Source organism: Falco cherrug, chromosome W, assembly GCF_023634085.1.
Source record: "Falco cherrug isolate bFalChe1 chromosome W, bFalChe1.pri, whole genome shotgun sequence".
Lineage (NCBI taxonomy): Eukaryota > Metazoa > Chordata > Aves > Falconiformes > Falconidae > Falco > Falco cherrug.
This window is the reverse complement of record NC_073719.1, coordinates 3,491,449-3,504,976: the sequence shown is the minus strand read 5'-3', so window position 1 is coordinate 3,504,976 and position 13,528 is coordinate 3,491,449. Positions and strand designations below refer to the sequence as shown.

The 13,528-nt window shown below is 38.6% G+C and overlaps 1 protein-coding gene across 4 annotated transcripts in view; it reads right to left on the bottom strand.

The window, feature by feature from the left end:
- The window catches only part of LOC129734520 (zinc finger SWIM domain-containing protein 6-like), a 114,623-nt gene that overhangs the window by 36,131 nt on the left and 64,964 nt on the right, over nt 1–13,528 (bottom strand). For all 4 annotated transcript variants that reach the window (XM_055698082.1, XM_055698085.1, XM_055698083.1 and 1 more), the window contains 2 exons: nt 8,636–8,784; nt 7,964–8,114 (listed from right to left, as the gene is read on the bottom strand). In XM_055698082.1, the coding sequence (XP_055554057.1) occupies nt 7,964–8,114; nt 8,636–8,784 (300 nt within the window). The remainder of the gene's footprint in view (nt 1–7,963; nt 8,115–8,635; nt 8,785–13,528) is intronic.

The window sequence follows — 13,528 nt, the reverse complement described above, 5'->3', positions numbered from 1 at the left end:
ATTTTTACAGTATCCATTCAAAGAAGAAAACTAGAAAATATCACAAGGCCAGATTGCTGGACCACAGAAATTAGTGAAGATTCAGTAATTCCTCTACATAGTTCTATTACTTCTCTTTAGCTCTGGCATTTACTAGAAGTGGTATCAGAAAATGAAATGGCAGCTTAACATTACTGAAGTATTAAAAATAGAGGAAGGAAAAAAATAGTTAAGGCCACAATGAATTTTGTACCAGCTTCAATACAGAACAATTTTTTAGAACATTTTAGAACATTTATAAGTAAATCAGTTCAACAGCTCAGGAATAAAGACTTCAAAAACTGTTTTAATGGGGATACTTGAAGAAATTTGGCTCCTATTGTAAAAGTACTTTACGTCCAATTGAACTAAATAGAAACCCAAACTTTCTGTATGGCATTAAAAATAAACTCCTCAAGCTATGCTTATAGACTAAAGTTAATTACTTTCACCATTATTCATCAAATCTCATAAATGTAGTTTAACCACAGGAAAGAATATCCTCTTTGAAAATAGCTCCCACATACTGTCATACTCCTGCCTCATATATGCCCTCAATTCCAAATACCATTATGGCACATGACAATAATCATCTACTGTTTGTAATGAAGGAGGAAGGAAATAATCCTCAAAAAAGATGGACAGAACCCATCTTTGCACAACAGCAGTCTGGCTTCATTCACCAGGGAAATGAACTTGACAGCAACAAATGAGACACTCCAGGGCCATGACAGCAATTTCTTTAAGTTGTCATCCATAACTCAGTCCTTAAAGCAGCAAAACTGTCTTGTGATGCTAACTCAGAAGTCCTGTTAATTTAGTGCCTCCAATAGCATAAATCATTTAAATACACTGACATATATTAACAGCTTATTCTGTGAAAGAGATCTAAACTTAAGTGCACAAACTGAAAGCACACGTATTTTGTAACTGTACAGCAACCACACCATGGCAGCTAAGACTAAGCAAACTGACAGTAAGAAAAGGATTACCAATTAAGCAAGTCTACTGGATATGACATAGTTGTAGACACAAATATGTGTAAGATAACACTCCACCCATACATCCCAAAATGAAAGACCAAGGGAAATGGTGCAAAGCATGGTGCATCCCATCTCCTTTGAAACACGGGCATTCCTACAGCTTTCACTTCAAGGCCAGAAATGTAATCTGTGCAATTGATTAATCTAAACCATGAAATATGAAGGTGCAGGGCATTTGTACTCTCCTTAGCTTTAAGGCAGAACGTGATTCAGTTAGAACTTCAGATACCCAAAGAAATCCTGTAAATATGGATATAAGCTTGGCACTCAAATTTCAAAATTAATAGCCTCGCTGTACCATTTTTGAAAAACCATAAAATATGGAGAAAATTGACTGTTTCTAGTGCATAGTGGATCCTAAAAAGGTATTGCATGAAGTATGCAGCTCCATGGTATTATAACACAAAAACTGTAATGAATACTTAACTTTAGCGATTCTTTTTCATGGCAGCCCTGAAGTAGTCACTAAATCTGGCATCAGGAAGGAATTTTTCTAGGGACATACTGGCAAAAATCCTAGCTACTTTTCTCTTTTTTTCCCCTCCCTTAAGTACTAAGCAGAGAAAATCTGTTTAAAACAGCTAGCATGTCCTATTCATACAAGTTTGTCTCTCTAATTGCAAAGGTAAGGAATGCCCGAAATAGAAATATAGATGGAGAATAGCTTCTTTAGTTAAGGTTAAAATAATCTAGCTTGGTATTTTCACTCAATCATTAGTTTGCTCATGGCAAAATGGTAATTAAATCTCTCTTAATTGATCTATAATGATTCCTTGCCTAAACTCAACATTTAGAATTGTTTTAGATGAGAAGCAAAGTGTTACTAATAAAAATTTAGGCATGATCCTTCAGGAAATATGTTGTACTATTTCTCTCCATGACATGACCTTGTAAAATGACATTTAAGTTTTAAATTTTAACACAAAAATATATCACTAATCCAGAAAATGTCCAAAATATCAGCAAATGTGAACTCAAAGTAGATTGTCAGGCTGTTCCAACAGATAAAAAGCAGCCCACAGTAGGGCAAAGTGGTAGTAAAAAACTAGTAAGACTATTACAACTACTAAGGCAAAGACATATTACTCCACTCAGGAAATACCTTTGAGAACAAGCCATTTAGTATGCATTAACAGAAAGGAACGTAAGGACATCACCCAGAAATGCTTTATCCCACAAATGAAGCTCTTGGCAATATCATGAGAGGTTCCTACACTTAAAAACTTTAGATAACAACAAGTAGTTGAGATAGACAGGAGAAGCTTATGCATTAAAATGTGGAGAGTACCCAGCTGGAATTATAGAATATCTTTTAGGTTTTCCTCAACTTCATGAAATATGAGAACCAACAGAGATCAGGATCAGCATGAGAAAAACTGAGAACAAATTTGCCAATTTTATCCACTGTCCTGCCTTGCAAGAGCTCTCTGGATATACCCTCTTCCCCATGTGTATTGGCTCTGGCTGAGATGGAGCTAATTCTCCCCACAGCAGCCCTCACAGTGCTGTGCTTTGTATTGGTAGCCAGAAAGGTGCTGATACCACACCAGTGTTTTGGCTACTGCTGAGCAGTGCTCACACAGCATCAAGGCTGTCTCTCCAACATTCCCCACCTCACCCCCAAAGGCCAGTAGGCTGGGGGTGGGCAAGGTCTCGGGAGGGGACATAGCCAGGACAGCTGACCCAAAGTGACCAAAGGGATATTCCATACCATATGATGTCTGCTCAGATGTAAAAGCTAAGAGAAAGGGGGGGAAGGGGGGGCACACTGGTTATTATGACATTTGTCTTCTGTAGCAACTGGTATGCATACTCAAGCCCTGCTTCCCAGGAAGTGACTGGACATCACCTGCTGATAGGAAGTAGAACATAAATCTTTTACTTTCCTTTGCTTTTGCTTTATTAAACTGCCTTTACCTTAACCCACGAGTCCTTCTCCACTTTATTTTCTACCCCCCCTGTTTTGCTGAGGAGGGGGAGTGATAGAGCAGCTTGGTGAACACCTGGCATCCAGCCAACATCAACCCACCATACCATGACACTGCCATCATATTTTTGTTCCATAAGAAATTAATTCCTGACTCACAAAACAGCTCTCTCCCCCCTTAAATTGTTCTTAAATATAAAAATGGAAGAAATCTACTATAAATGTTTGTTTTGCAACATGCAAATTATGTGAAGTTTCTTCACCCAAAAGGCAAGCAAGAACATATAAAGATACTGAAAATGGTTGTTCACAAAAAAAAAAAAATCAGATCCTGTAATCTACATGTTGACAAACTGTTGGGTTCCCTCGCTTCACCAAGTAGTAGATACTTGTCTTAGATTCTTCTACTTGACTGTTTTCATCAGGTTAAGCATTTGGGATTTAGTTTAACAGTTTAAGCTTTATCAAGTTGTCACAAGAGCAGCCCCATTTTGATAACTAGATGCTCCAGTTATGGCTTGGTTTAGGGTTGACAAGTATAACTCATTCGTGGCACATGAGAAGCAATGAAAGGCTGTTTTGCATTACAGCTTTAAAAATGTGGGCACTTTTTAAATTTAATTTGTCACTTAGCTTTTGCTAAGAGGACATTTTAATTGCAATTAAAGGGAAATGGGGCTTTTAGTTTAAATGTAATCCCCATATTTAAATGATCTGTAATGGCACAGTGTTCCAGTGGGAACACTGTTGTTTCACAATGGGCCCTGATGGTGACGTGACATTTGTATTCAGGTCCTGTATTATCCATGTGGCTAAAGGACTTCCAATTTCATTTCACAGCCAGAAGCCTGCAGAAAACACCAATTGACTTGCAGAACCCATTTGCCAACAAAATTCAGCCTCTTCTCAATGTCTGGCATCTGGCAGTGCTCAACATTTAACTCCAAAGCAGAGCCTTGCAGCCATCATGATCCCTGGGCTGGGGCACAAAGTCAAATTTTCCCTTTATTAAGGAAATTTTTTCACTTTCGTAGAGAACAAGAAACTTAATTTTTGATGGATGAATATTAACAAATTACTGCTTTAATAAGACTGCATGGACCATTTTTTCCCCTCTATAGTACAAAGAAGGTTAACTGACCTTTTCTTCAAATCTGAGATCTTAGTTCAACAGGCATCAGCAGATATTTACTGTGCATTTCCATATTCCTCCATTTTACCAATGCAATTTAATTAAAAAGACAAACCAAGGGGCTCCAAACAGTTAATCAGTCTGATATACTGAAGTCTTCAACCATAGTCATCGATAGTTAAACACATTAAGATCAGCATGTGAAATTTACCTACCTAGACACTATTTAAACAGCAACAACATGAAGAATTCCAGCTGCACTCTAAAGTCTGGAAAGTGTATTCATGTATTATTGTGGCAAGTTGGAAGTGTTCACCAGTGCATCACTGAAGCTGCATCTAAATTCTTCTAGCATGAGAAGTATATGAGCAAGTCTTATAGCTTTGACCTGTAACTTAATCTTTCCAATACTACACCTTTGGAGCGTTTAGCTCAACCTATTCTTTGATGTACAATAGGGGAATCTGCTGAGCATAATTATATCTGATCTCTCCTGATCTAGAGTCTTTAAAACACAACAAAAAAGCCTTCCACATAACTAGGTAGTTAACTTGAGGCCATTGAATCATAAATTGTTTACAGAATTAGGACTTTGCATTAGAAAATCGCCAGGTTCATACTTAGATGTGAAGTATTTAATTTTGTTTTTTAAATCAGCATCTTCAAACATACAAACCCAATCTGATTTCTACTGAAGTCAACATAATTTACCATAAACTTCAGCAGGAACTCTGATCAGAGCCCAATGTGTCTTTCTAGTATCCTTGATCAATGCCATGCAGGAAGAATCAGTTAAGTTCTAATGAAAGGTCCAAGTGACCCAGTCAAGGAGCAAAGCTGAAGTTATTTAAGTATGCTTAAAAACCTATGCCAAAATGGAACTGACAAAGTGGCCATATGCCTAGTGGTTGGCAGACAGCATACCGGTGCAAGCAAGCTAGCATTTCTTAACCAGAGTCTATATTTACATACTTTACATGTCCTAAAATCTCCATAACTACAATGTTGCTACCTATCTGTGAAATGAAATCATAGATAAATATTTTTTTAAAAAAAGACATACATATATGCAAGTTCCAGATTACTCTGAACAGATAAAATACAAAAAGTATGCAAAGGCCCGTCCCACTCCCTTTATTGATATTTTAGTTCTCTGACATCCTAGAAGATGACAAGATAGGAAAACAAACATTATTTGAGAACATAATACCATCGCCCCCTTTAACCCAATATCTGAGTTCTCTGACACTACTGGCACAGATCAAGTGTCACCAGGGACATCCTGCTCTTCCTTCTGTAGTTTGCTATCGTAACTCTGGTCTCCCTTAAAACCACCTTCAACTTTTGTACATTCACATGCATGTTTCACCTGGAAAAAGGAATGTGTTTAACTAGAGCAAAACTCAAGGTGAAATCCTAGCAAAAACATAGCAGCAGCTTCTAATTTTCACACAAGGTATGACTCAAATTGGAGATTCATCCAATTAACAGAAATTTTCAGGGAACTTGCTAAGCTCCAGTGGAAGGAGTCCTACTGGTATGGGGAAAAAATGGACAGGTTCACAACATAAACACAAGCTAGAGGTGGAAGATCCAAGTTAAGTTCTACCCTTAGCCTACTGCACACTCAAGTGATTGAAATGTATTTACAATTAAAACTGTGGTACACAATAAACATATTTTGATACTGTTAGAGAAGGCAGAGCAGTTCAGGACTGAAACGACAGGGTCTGCCTCAGATTGCAAATACAGCAGCTGAGGTAGCAGTGAGGCTGGAGGCTGCACTGTGGCTTTTTGGGAGTGGCAACTACAGCTCTGGTTAAACAGAGCTAAACTAATCAATTCAATTAATCTAAAATATCGCTTATTTGATGCTGCAGGCAGAGAGATTCCACCTTCAGATAGATGCTGTCAAGAAGATGACATTAATATGGAACTGATGAAACAAGAAGAGGAGTCACTAAGAAAATTTAACAAAACCTTTATGTTTATTGGCAGCACATGGTAAGACTGCTACAGGTTAACAGATGGAGAACACATTTCTGCTTCTCCCAGCACCTACCAGCTCAACCCACATAAGCAACAAAGCATGAGACCCTCTGGTTTTCAGTATGATGGGATACAATTTTGCTGCGTACATGTCCAGCTTGGCAAAAAGCATTATTCCCCAGCAAGCCAAGGCATCATAAAAATTACATACTAAGAGGGTTGGTATACTTGAAGGCACAGTAGTTACATCTACACTCTCTGACAGAGCTTTGCCTGCTCTGATATTAAGGCTTTTCACCACAGAAATCTATAATATCAACTATAGACAGCCAGTGCTTTATTAGCCTAATGCCTCATTTAGAATGAACATAATTTATGCTAAACAGGTTATATCCTATCTTAGCCCCACCAGACAACATGCAATCAATCATGGTCATCTTTAACCTGTAACAGTGTGAAACTTAAGTTTTGGATTTGACTTCTTTCTAAATGAAGCATGTTGTTCTTGCTTGGATTTAATTTCATTTAGATTGATTTTGGACCTTTAAAATGTACCAAGAGCATTATAGCTTTGTTCTTTGCAATGTTTCCATATTGTCCCAAGAGGCTTCATCAGTAGGTTTTGGGTTGTTGTTTTGTTGGGGTTTTTTTGTTTTGTTTTTTATATATATATATATATATAAATATTCCACACCACATAAGTCAGAAATAGCAATATTGACCAGAACACACCTCAAGACAGACTTCTGTAAGTCTAGATTTGAAGTATCTTTCCAGATTGAGTGAGAGCACAGGTAACTACTCCAAGTTCTATGAATCACAAGGCAATTCCAATTCAGCTGTGTGTCTTCAACTCGCTTTGAGAGAGCCTCCAAGGCAGCATCCAAAACCTTACTACAGCTAAGATATACACATTAATTCTTTCACTCATACACTCAGTAAATTATCTTTTAGAGAAACAAATTAGTATTACCACTGTATTTTAAATAATTCAGTTTGTATTTTATCGTTTTTATCTTCTATATGCTTATATACCAACCGGTTAGTAGTTTGTTTCAGTACCTTACATCTAGGAAAGCAATGCTGGTGGTTACTTAATATTATATTTTCCACTCACCTACCCACCTTTAAAATATTGGTGCCATTTACCTTCAAGTTGTTTTTAATTTCACATCCCTACCACAAATTCCTATAGATTTTGAGAGCTTCTGAAGCAGCAGTTCAAAACTGTCAGTTAGTTTCTGGAACACTTTAGAGCAAGTGTCTTCAGACTTTACCAGTTTAAATATTCCTTTCCCATTTCAGCCTGTGTTCCTCTGTTGTACAAGTCATGTACCTGGTCACAACTGACCTTTCCTGTAAAGCAGTGTTAATTGTTATAGCTCTCTGTTATTTGATCTCCTTTCCTGCTCAGTAATGAACTTCTACTTTCCTTCGTTGCTATCTTCTCATACTCTTAATGAATCTTCTGTTTTTGCCTTCTATTTCTCTCTAGTTGTGAATTGATTTCTTCCTTAAATCTTTCCATTTTAGTGCTAGTGGCTTATATACTTACCCTCAGTTGTGTACCTACGTTTCCACTTTTTGCTTTATTCTTTTTAGATCCTCAGGTACTAACAACCTGTTGCAAACATACTTGTTTCATACCACGCTTCCTCTCCTTCAACTGTAATTGTCTCATGTAGTAGATCAGAAATTCAATTTCATCCAACCTTAACTGAACATGCAAACCTGCAGAAAACTCTTATGTATTTTACCTAGTATCACAATAAAGTTTCTCCCCATCCTAAATATGTAATTGTTTCTTCATTATACACATGAACACCTAAATGATTTTGAAGTCTATGCATTTACCCAGTTCATCCCAGAGCTGCCTATACTTGTCAGTCATTGCAGTTCCTTGTTGTCTCCAAAGTAACAGACGAGGGTCAGCCATGAACTGTTCTGTTATCAATGTCAACATGCGAGCTCCATTTGAATCTCTCATCTTTAGCATCTCTCGCACCTAGGAAATGAATCTTTTAATACAAACTTGAAAAAAACAAACTAAACTGCAGTACAGACAATATGTTATAGTATTAAACATTTAATCTGTTAAATAAGAAATATAATTTATATCTCTGATGTGAAATTTTTAAGTAGAAAAAAAAATAGTCTGCCTTCCCAATTTTAACAACAATTTTTTAGTTTCAGTATCCCACTGTAATTCTGCAAACACACTTCTTCCACAAGTAATCCCCAGGCATATTATGCAAGCTGCCTCAAGACCATCATTTCTACAGGTTTCTCCAGCATTTTTGGGGGTAGGAAGGAAGAGAACAGCAAAGCTACAGACAGTTGAAATGTTACTTCATATCTTTAAACTGATCTCAAGACAGACCAGACTGTGTTCCACTGCATTATTAACTTGCCATCATGTTCCCAAGACTTTATCTTGTTTTAGAACAGGACTTTGAGTAAGATGTGAACAAGTACAGACTGGCTGGGGGGAGAGAAAAGAGGGAAGGTTTAGGGCACTCAACATACCTTTGCAAAAAGCAAATTGAGCTGCTTCCCTGATCCATGATATCCACCCTGGGAGAGGAAGAGTTTAACCTGTTCTTGGACCTGTTCCTCATCCAAATGCCAGCAGTTTTCATCATCTGTGCTAGCACCTGCTGTTGGGTCAGGAGCACCTGCAAACAGCAATAAGAGAAATCATTATGTTCTATATAAAGAAGAGGTTTGTTTGTCCAGGAGAAAGGAGTACTGCAGGTTTTTGGATTTGTGTATTGTCCTGTTTTAGATGTCTTGACTTTCATCTAAAGGTTCTTTAAAATAGACCTAAATTTATCCTCAGTAGTCTTAAGCACTTAGAAATGACAGCTTATGAAAAGATATTTAAATAAACTATATTTTATAATAAACCATTAAAATCAAAGTGAGATTTTTCCTCCCATCTCAGCAGCTAGTGTAGAATGCTTTTGCAAAGAAAATTATACTTTACATAGTATTTCAACAACTGATGCTACTGTATAGATATCACTGTATATACATTTATGTCAAAGTATTCTGTTAAGGGAAGGTTGCTGGAGTTAAACAAATCTGTGCACAAAGTTAAGGTCAAGCTGACTCTCAAGTGGTCAAAATTGATGACTGAAAGGACTTCTAATCAAGGGAGTCAACCTTGGGAAACAAAGAACAGATAATAAGAACACTGTTATCTAAATTATGCAGAAAGAAGCCACCAAGTAAGAAAGTTCTGGCCACAAGAGGAGACAAGCTGATAAGGTGTTGCAACCCACAGAAAATTAGTTGAAAGTAGGACAAAGGTAATTGTGGTAGTGGGAGATTGTGACCTCCAACTCAAATAGCCCCCCCAAGAGAGGACAAATGCCCACTTGGGGAGCATGCATAGCTGGTAAAAAACTTCAGTAGCGCTATCTGAGGATGCGTACTAGTTTGCATTAGAAGCGAGAAACTTGTAACCAATCCTGTACATAAATGAAAATGAATATGTAATGTACTATGAATGTGCAAGTACTATACTGTATATAATGTGTACCCTTGAGTAACTTGGTGAGCATGCTCAGAGGAAACATTCTCCCGTGCTTCCAGCGCTGTAATAAAGAATGCCTGCCTTCTAAAACTTCAAATCAAGTCTTAGAGGGTTTTTCTCCGAGACTGACTTTACAGTATCACAACTGCAATGTTAAAACCTGTGGCGATGCAAGTCGAGACGGACATAAAAACACTATATCTACGTGACTGGGTTCTGACGAAATGGCCAAAATGGCGTTTATTGTTTTTACATATTGCTTATATGTCTTAGAAAGTATATGTGTCAAATGCTGATAGGCTTTGTCTTCTTCTTGCTTGCTATTTGCTGTTGCTGTAGGTGCCCGTATGCTGCGGTTCCAAGTTCCGATTCTTCACATCCTGTTTACATGCCTGATATTTTTGTGGCTGTCTTAAAGGAACACGACTAAGTCTTTGAAGTCAACTAATTCGTCTGCAGATCTGCTGCAGACCCCAACAAAAACCAATCTCACCAAAACACCCGTGTAACTTTTGTACCTTCAGCAATCTTGCTCAGGTTTAAGTGACTGCTAGTGAGCACTGCTATTGATGAACATGAGAAAAATCATCACCTCAGTGCCTCTGAACTGCAATGGCCCTGCAAAGCTAAACAAAGAGTACAAAAAAATAATAATCCCCAAACAAATCTAAAGTCTTTAAGCACTAAAGGCATTTCCATCATAAATACAGCTGTGTAAGACCATGGTGCTTCTGAAGGAGTATTTTTTATATAGGCAATGTCTTCAGCACAGAGTCAATTCAGAGCAATTCTACCTAAATTTGCCTAGTGCCAACTGAAGTGACTGGATTTACCATCAGGCAGTGCTTTTGCCACAGGTTGCTCTAACTCAGATTTTGCAGTTGAGATCAGTGATTTTTCACTTGTGGCCTCTTCTAAAGGTTGACAAAACTAAAACAAGTTCTTGCAGCATCTAACAATCTACATATTTCTGAAGAAGCCTGCAGCTTCACTGGATATTTTTTAAAAGATATTCAAACTGAAAAGGTTGAAAAACACTTATCTAGACTGTCAGGGAAACAACTCAAGGTAGTGCATCACCATACCAGATGTAAGATATTTTTAGCATGCTCAAGACTCAAATTAACTTGACACAACTGTGTAATCTCCGTGTCTGTAAGGTTTTGAGATGTTAGAAATTGAATTGCATAACACAATATATCACTTTTAAACCCCAGAACATGTTGTTACTAAAAGAAAGATACTGTCAGGGAAGGAAAATTACTTGGTCAGATTTGTAAAAATTTGCTTTTAAAGAAGTCCTGAGAACACGAAAAGCAAAGATAGCTACAACTCTTCAGATGTATAGGAATCGAAAGATGTATAGAAACATTGATCCTATTGATTTAAGCCTTTATTTCACAATTGCAGCTTTGCCATGCAAGCAAATCTTTTAAGCAGTTGCAGGGAATGCTAGAATCTTTATACAATGAAAATACAACCAGAAGATTTAAAGGGTCAGAGGGATGTCTTGTCTACTAGTTGCTGATAGAGTTAAAAAGTTTTCCAGCTCAGCAACTTCCTAAACTGCCTCCAACTTCAGAGCCTACATCTCTGAACATTGCACTGCTGCCCATATACATATTTTTTTTTTTTTAGATCAATAAGAAATTACATCTTTGAAGATGTAAAAGAACTCCTCTGCCTTCCACGGGAACCATAAGAGCGTCTCAGAAGACAGGAATCAAGCCCAAGACAGTACAAAACCCAAGGAATGAAAAACTTCCTCTTCTGTGAGTGCTTCCATCTTTACTATGTTAGTTTTAAGGGGCTTTCAATTCAGTCAGCTACATGAAACACATGCTGATAAGTCTTCAGCTGCAAAGAATGAGATAAAAAGGGAAATCAAGCCACTTGAGAACAAGCAGTGCAGCTGTTGAATGGACTCAGGTTTACAGTAGTTTAAATTTCATTGCTCTAAAACACAGAGAAAAGACCTGTGAAAAGCTACTGTATAAAAGCACGAATCTACAACACACACATATTTATCCCTCACTTCAATGGAGATTTATCATTATTTAATCTTGGTATAGCTACTTTTAAGTCATATTAAAAATAGCCTAAGACTCCTCAGCTAAACTTCCCTATTTAGCAAAAACAAAATTCCTTCCATAACTGTTTACATTTTATCAAAACTCATAGGTCAGTTTGTGCTAGAAGGTTAAATTTCAGCCAGCTACTGCAGATTCTTTAAACAGGGTTCCTTTACAGGAACAAGGGTGCCTGCTGCTCCATGCCAGCAGCACTGCCCCCCCCCCCAAAGGCCTCTTCTCCCAGCACATTCACAAATATGCCTTCCCCAGGGGCTCAGCATAGCTATACTTACACCAGCATTATTTTCATGCCACTGGGTTAGAAGACTATAAAAGCTGAAGACACCAAGCTGAGGGTCTGACCTCTACAATGCTATTCAGCACAGTACTACTGATAACTTCTGACTCAAAGCAGTATTTCCTCGCAAGATCGTATATAGGCTACACTCAGTATGATCAAAATTTTTAATTGGTATGCATAAAGAATTTCCAGTATACATGTAACTGGCACCAGCTACAGTTGTAATTCACTGATCTTTCAATGCCATTGGCAGTCTTCAGCAATAACCAAGGACTAAAATGTCATAGAGACAGTGCGTCTGATTGGGCACAAGTTCAAACCCCTTTTGCAGCCCTGGCAGCAGCAGGGCCTCCTGGTGGTGCTGCCAAGGAAGCCTCAGCTCCCACTGCCCATGTCACTCTTGTTTTGGGGTCGAGACACAACCATCTCCACATCTCTACACCTGCCACTTTTCAAGATCACTAAATCCACTTATAGTCAGGTGTACACTGATTGATCTAGTCTGCTTCCTCTCCCACTAGCGTGCACACAGACTTAAGCAACAGACAGGATTTTCTACACTGCCACTTTTCTTCTGAATACATGGGATCAGGTGAGCTAACAAGAAACTATCTGAACAAGCAACATGACTGCAATGAGGGAGCTGCGAAATGAAGCCCTAGCAATAGCTGGCAAGTAGGCTCAACACTACTTAGATCTGAAGGGTCAACCCAGAGGTGGCAGCTTTGCTTGGGGTTGTCCTGGTTTCAGCTGGGATAGAGTTAGTTTTCTTCTTAGTAGCTAGTACAGTGCTGTGTTTTGGATTTGGTGTGAGAACAATGTTGATAGGACACTGATGGTTTTGGTTGCTGCTACGTAATGTTTATACTATGTCAAGGACTTTTCAGTTTCTCAGGCCCTGCCAGTAAGAAGGCTGGAGGGGCACTGGAAATTGGGAGGGGACACAGCCAGGACAGCTGACCTGAACTAGCCTAAGACGTATTCCATACCATGTGACATCATGCTGAGTATATAAGCTGAGGGCAGAAGGAAGGTGGGGACATCCAGCATTATGGCATTTGTCTTCCTAAGTAACTGTTATGCGTGATGGAGCCCTGCTCTCCTGGGGATGGCTGAACACCTGCCTGCCCATGGGAAGTGGTGAAAGAATTCCTTGCTTTGCTTGTGTGCGTGGCTTTTGCTTTACCTATTAAATTGTTTTTATCTCAGTGCTAGGGTTTTACATTCCGATTCTCCTCCCCATCCCTCTGGGTGAGGGAGGAGTGAGTGAGCGGCTGCGTGGTGCTTGGTTGTTGGCCAGGGTTAAACCACGACAGGGTACAGTGTGGCCCCAAACAGGCACCACAAGGCTTTGGTAGATGGACAATTTGGCTGTGAAGAGGAACATGGGCAGCCCTGAATTTTATCTCTGTAACACAGTTTGGTACCAAGACCAAATCCCTTTCCCCACTTGTAAACTGGGGATAAGTATTACTTATGCGCTTTAGAGGGGTGTCACGGGGACAAAT